At 34.0% G+C, this 6,563-nt stretch overlaps 1 protein-coding gene and 2 long non-coding RNA genes across 3 annotated transcripts; 1 reads left to right on the top strand and 2 right to left on the bottom strand.

The window, feature by feature from the left end:
- Positions 1-92: 92 nt before the first annotated feature.
- Positions 93-2,171, bottom strand: LOC123864328 (nuclear cap-binding protein subunit 2). Its single transcript, XM_045904688.1, has 4 exons — positions 1,952-2,171; positions 1,628-1,845; positions 1,264-1,366; positions 93-346 (listed from the first exon to the last, which is right to left on the bottom strand). Exons 1-4 carry the CDS (start codon positions 2,018-2,020, stop codon positions 251-253), a joined length of 486 nt encoding a protein of 161 aa, XP_045760644.1. The 5' UTR covers positions 2,021-2,171; the 3' UTR covers positions 93-250.
- A 552-nt stretch (positions 2,172-2,723) lies between these two features.
- LOC123864334 lies at positions 2,724-4,102 on the top strand. The gene is made up of 2 exons (XR_006795752.1): positions 2,724-3,297; positions 4,061-4,102. It is a non-coding gene; the product is annotated as an uncharacterized LOC123864334 (long non-coding RNA).
- Positions 4,103-4,204: 102 nt separating this feature from the next.
- LOC123864331 lies at positions 4,205-5,818 on the bottom strand. The gene is made up of 3 exons (XR_006795749.1): positions 5,190-5,818; positions 4,769-4,951; positions 4,205-4,560 (listed from the first exon to the last, which is right to left on the bottom strand). It is a non-coding gene; the product is annotated as an uncharacterized LOC123864331 (long non-coding RNA).
- Between the last annotated feature and the right edge of the window lie 745 nt (positions 5,819-6,563).

Here is a 6,563-nt window from a genome sequence, read left to right as displayed (position 1 = left end):
AAAATCAAAGTATTCTCTCGAGATTTTAAAAAACTAAAATCCACATGGATGAAGTCGCAGGCATCATCTCGTACAAAATAAAAACAATTATCTTTAGTTATAGTCCATTTACTTATAATTAAAAATATTGGTACATTTGTATTACATTCAATCATTTGAGTGTATATTACCAACAATTAAATTATTACAGTCTTTCACAAAAAAGTCACAATTCATCATAATTTTTATGTTGAGATAGAACACATTATGATCAGCGTTCTAACGTGTTTGGAGTTATCTTCTGTGCAATTATTTTTCCATAGCCGCCACGGCCGCCATCATAATCTGTACGGTATTCATCACGAACCTGGGGATACACATGAATATATTTCTATGAATTTACCAAGAACCTAAATAATATTTAGCACAAACAGACTCTGAGAGTGGGCTTTTCTTAGCCTAGATGTAAAATATGTGATATGTAACCCTACCTAATGAAATTATCTAAAAGATGGTAAAAAGTCAATTTTATTATTCATTGAAATCCAAAGATGTTTAGAAGTTATAAACACAACAAGACAAAATATAATAACAAGTCCAACATCAATTGTAAACTGGCAATGGTACTATCTTAACTTTAACAACTTTTACTGAACTTCTAATAAAGAAAAAAACTTGTTTCCTTGAGCTAAATAGTGATTGTATACACCTGCCAGTGTAGTGAAGTTGTGCTAGCGTACATGCTTTATCAAATTTTTATTTCAAGCTAGATAACTGTCTTGTGGCACGATAACAACACTATGTGGAGTATAAAATAGTATGAGGTGAAATTGTCAAAAATTTTAGATAGGACATCTTGCCAGTTCAGAATCAATATACTAGTTAGCTAAGAGATATCAAAAATGTTAACACAGCACATAACAATCAATTAGTCTGGGCAAGCAATCTTGATCCATCCCTATCAGAATAAGTTATTATCTATTCTGTATGTCCAAATTTGGGCTTTCTGTTTTTTCTGGGTCTCAAAAAGCAATTTAAGCAGTCGGCTCCATTTAATATTATTAACATCTGATAATTGTTTTGTTTGAATATGGGATTTTGATCTAAGAGTCATAATCCCATATTGTTAGAGTATAGAGTTGTAAGTGGAAGAATCAAGGCACCCCCTACATTATCTTGAGAAAACCCTTACCATAATCTGATTAATAGAGAAAGGGGACACAACCTTCAGCAATGAAAATATGATGCAGCAAACTTGATATGTTTGATTTCTGTATAACTTACCTGTCCACCAGTTTTGCCTCTCCCATATTGTCTACCTTCAATGAATCCAGCATCCCAATCACATCTTATAATCCTGTCATCCAGTCTGGTACCATTTATATACCTGAAAAATTAAAATAAAATGCATTACAACTTTTTATCAATGCTTTCATGTTTTAATTCTTTTAAAACACAGTCATATTTTCACTCAGTTTTGTAGGTTTCATCTTGTTAATCACTCTGAGGTTGACTGAGGAACAAAAACTGTTGACACAATATGACAACTGATTGAGAGGGAGATGCATGTTGGTCAATGATGATCAACAGTGTGTATGGCCATTCTCAGTTGAAACATAGTATTGACATTAATTTTAGATGTACTAACCTCATACAATTTTCAGCATCTGGTCTTTCATAATATTCAACAAAACAGAAGCCACAAGGTGTTTTCTTATATTTATCTAAACCCATTATAACCCGCCTCAGATCTCCACAGCGTGAAAACAATTCATAAATCTGTTCTTCTGTTGTATAGAATGACAAATTTCCTATATAGAGTGTAGCAGAGGCCTTTAATAACTTTTCTTGTTCATTTCGGGAACCCTGTAAAAATTGTATTTCTATTAAAATTAATACACTACATTTGGTCAATTCAAAGTACCTATTAAGATTGTAAAAGTGTTTCAAAACATTAAAATGCCACAAATACCTTAAAATGCTGATCTCGATAGGAACTTATTTCAATCGATGAATTCATGGAATCATAACTTCTCTTCATTTCGTACTACGAAGCTTAGACCTTGGTACACTTTCTTTTCTATAATTTTTGAAGCAATAAAGGCACTAAAATAATTAAAATTAAAATAAGAGCAGTAGGATAAAATTAATTAAATAGTCGCATTCACTGTTTAGTGTTCACGTCAATAAATCTATTAGTCTATGGTTCAGCTACAGAGCGACTTTAGATCTTTCGACACTTGAATGACATTGACAGGGTGGCGTAGTTTTAGAATATAGGTGGCTAACAAATTTGAATCTCCTCAATTTTAGGCAATAAGTTGAAAATCGAGTAAGTTTTATCGAATTTTAAATTTATTAAAAATTGGGAAAGCTAGAGGTGGCTTTCACAGAAGAAAAAAAACCATTGATAGGCCATGGACTTACAACCTATCGTTTGCCGGCTCAAATACTATATTTAGCTAGTTCTAAATTAAAGTTATAAGATGCAGATACATTTATGCTGCATTTATGTTCAGTAATTAACGTGAAATTATGTATATGGAATGGCTCTAATATTAATAAAAAAAACAGTGAAATTCAGATTTTTGTACTTAGCAACACTACATACAAGTTGCGATTTTGACCACGCGACAAGAGATCCTTGTCCTTGTCGCAAGTTTTTACAAAGGTACAATTACCACAGACCAATAAGCATATAGTTTGCCACAGATCATACACTAGTAAACCTCGCATCCTGCAGGTCGATCGCGTAAAACATATATCAATCATTAAAGAACAGCATCAATGTCAAAACATGGTTTTGGCTCCACGTATGATTGAGACTGTCCGTAAAGGACCGTCGAGGACTAAAAAATTTCTGACATTGATGCAGTACACTATCGATAAAAATTTTGTATGAACACGACTGAAAATTGGTTCCACGTAAGACTTTTGAAGTAAGTTATCCGTAAAGGACTGCGACAAATGTTATGTCAAACTAGGCTTTCATTGATACAAGGCATGAGGTGTTATTTACGGTGACATATGTGGTATCCAAAGTCGTTTTACTACTCATATTTTTGTTAAAATATTTTAAAAAGCTTTTTTAAAATAATTTATCAAATAACAAAGCAATTAGGATTATTATATGAAGTAAGATAATGTTAAAATCATTGAAGAATAATTTTTAGATTTAAAGTTACCTTTTGACACTTTCGTATGTTTGCACTTTGCCGCCAAAGGTTTGGTGTATTCAAGTTTAACTGCGAATTTTGTAGTAAAAACGTGGTAAAAACACCAAACTATTGTAGTTTTTGGATTAATTAGCCGCATAGGGTATGTATTACATAAGATTTGTGTACCTACCTACTCAATAATAATTTGCGCCTGGGTAAATTCTGTTTATGATAATGGTGATAAGCATGTGGGAACATAGTACATAATTATCTACTATTTTAGGTAGTTTAGTTTTCATAACTAAGTTTTGTGTGTTTATGTGTAAGAAGTACCTACATACATTTTATTTTATTTATTGTATTTACATTATTCTTACAACTATTTACATTGTACAGCGCCCTGAAGTATATAACATAAATATTGCCTATACCAATTATTTGCAGATATTATAATTATGGCATCAAGGGCAATTATGTAGGTACGCTGAACTCAAGAGAAAAAAGCGTGCCCTTATACAGATCAGAAGATAAAATAGAGAAAACTTGTATAGAGGATGCCTGCGACTTGGTCCGCGTGGATTTGGGTATTTAAATATCCCGTAGGAACTGTACCGGGATAAAAAGTTGCCTGTGTCAATTTTATAGGGACGCAAGCTACCTCAGTACCAAATTTCATACAAATCGGTTAAGCGGATGGGTCTTTAGGAATTCCGTGGGAACGCTTTGATTTTCCGGGTCAAAAAGTAGCCTATGTCCATCATCCATTCCCAGATATAAGCTAACTGTACCAAATTTCGTCAAAATCGGTTAAACTTTTGGGTCGTGAAAAGGTAGCAGACGGACAGTCTGACCCTTTCACATTTATAATATTATAGTATTTGTATGGATTATTTACTCTGTATTACTAAATAAGTTTTTTTTAGATCCTAGCAGAAAAAAGGAAAACAAATAAAACACCAGTCAAACTAAAATATTATTTATTTATTTGAAATATATTATGTAAGTACATAGCATTAATGTAATTCAATTCAGTTAATAAAGGCTTATCTTAATATCTTGTTATTAATGGAATTTAAATTATCTTAATATCTTGTTATTAATGGAATTTAAAAAAAATGTTAGTTGTTAGGTGAACAATGGCTATGAAAAGGTTTCAAATATATTTGGATAAGTTTATTACTTCTTAAAGGCTGACGGTGTTGTGTGCTGGTTGGTGTGCTAACTTCTGGTATCTCAGTATCAACATGATAGACAGACTGAGAAACTTCTAATGCCAGTGAAATATGTAGCGGTTATGTGTAGCTTCTATTTGTGAAGGCTCCTCTGTTTGTTGTATAGTTGTCACTAAGCTGCTCATCAATAATGATTTCTCATATTGGTGATGTACAGTAGATGTACTTGGTTGAGTAGGCAGGTCAGGAATCTACAAATAAAATAAAAGTATTTTATACATAAATTCATAATACCTACTATTAAATATTTCTTTGAAAATTTAATATGCCTTTGTGTAACAGTAACCACTTAAAATTTACAGCTCTTGCAGTATAATTATAAAACTTACAGTGGAATTTTAAAATAACTGTGATATACAGACTCAGACTGAACAAAAGTAAGTGTAATTGCCATAATACCTATGATTCATTTATTGGAATCTGGATTTTGGGTTCTCCCTCTACTGCCACATTCCCAATTATACTTAGTTCTTCGATAGGGGTCAAAGAAGTGTTGAAATTTGGTTCACCTCCAGTGCCAGTGGCTGCTCGTCGCAAGTCTCCAGCCTTGCCTTTTGTGGGGCTCTTAAGCAGTATCCGATACTTCAAAAAGTAATAAACATACTTATTCTCTTAATGGTTATAATACAATATATGACAATAGAATAGAACCTACTGCTATTATTCATAGTCTTATAGTGGCAGTTTATACTATAAATTATTATCATAATTGCAGCATACGTTCTTTGAATCAAAATTAGACGGACAACATGCAGCTAAAACTAAAAAATCTGCCACAAAGCGCAATAGAGCTTGTGGCCGATATGTTTTGAATACTTACTCGCTTCCACTCCACGAAGGTTTAATACACCCTGCCCCCACAGAATTGAGCTTTCTGGAAAGCTCTTCCCATTATTAAGAGCTACCTGGCGGCCGAGAGGTCCTCCACCGAGCCCACCGAGTGCAATATTTGAGTTGCTTTCAGCAACTTCTAACAGAATCTCAAGCTGCCTCACAGAGGCGGCCCTGTAGGGTGCCAGTTTCCTTTTTAGTTTCGACTTTTAAATTACTTTATTAAGTTTCGTCACAAAGTCAACTCAACGTAAAAGTGTAAATAAACAATACTCTATGAACCTAGAAGAACCACAAATTCACATATTCCGCGGCACGGGGCACAGACTCGTAATACTTTATTTCAATAGCTACAACGCAGTCAAGTTTGGAAGACTACTATGGCCGTATAGATTGCTAGGTTACCATAGATATTCAAATTAGTCGGATTATAAGTATGACCCACCACTAAAGTATCGATAGTCACGTGATTGCGACCTATTACTACATGATTGCGACCGATTGCTACAATCCTGAAAAAGCTTACGCGGTACCGATTATAAGGACTGTAACGATAACGATCCTTAAGGATATTTTTGGATGTGAGATTGAGACAATTTTTACGCGATCGACCTGCTGTGCTGCCTCCATTTCTGTAGGCCTTTATTGTCAATCAACTGACTAGCCAAGTTGATCGGCAATATCTATAGATAGTTGGCTAGGTTTATTTTTATAGTAAGTAGGCACAGGTATACCTAGCATTATTTTTATTAAGTCTTAAATTCTGATAATATACTGAAGAGATTATGATGATACTTGAACGTGATATCCTGTACCAAATCACAGACGGTTAAAGATATAGGTACCTACTTACGTCTAACGAACGAGGTACCGAGGTTTAACAAGCACACCACCCATAATATTTACGTTGTTCGGGGTTACCTAGTCGGTTTACGATAGCGACATTTTGGCAACTATTTAAAGCAACTGTATTCAGATTTCAGAGGTTTAAGTAGGTACTCGGAAAATTAAGATAACTGATCTATTTTGCTTCACCGCGCTCCCTACACAGGTGAAATTTAAATAGGTACCTACCTATTCACCTAGTGTTTACGCATCGACGTATTTAATTTACACAGTTTACTTATGTCTGACCTAATCCTTTACGTTGTCCTTGACATTCTACACAATATTGGTTAGCACCGGTTTAATATTTTAAGAATATCGTACACGAGACGAGTCGAGGCGGATTTACGGGCCTCTAAAGTTCCTTTAAAATGCCCTGCAAATTCAAGTAGGTACGTTGTGCACGCGTTAAGAAATTGTACCAAACTATTCGAACAACGCGCATCAATTTGAAGGCAGCTGATAGGCATTTTAAGAA

This window comes from Maniola jurtina, chromosome 4 (genome assembly GCF_905333055.1).
Source record: "Maniola jurtina chromosome 4, ilManJurt1.1, whole genome shotgun sequence".
NCBI classification, from domain to species: Eukaryota; Metazoa; Arthropoda; class Insecta; order Lepidoptera; family Nymphalidae; genus Maniola; species Maniola jurtina.
Note: the sequence above shows the minus strand (reverse complement) of the source record. Positions and strands in the feature narration are given on the sequence as shown.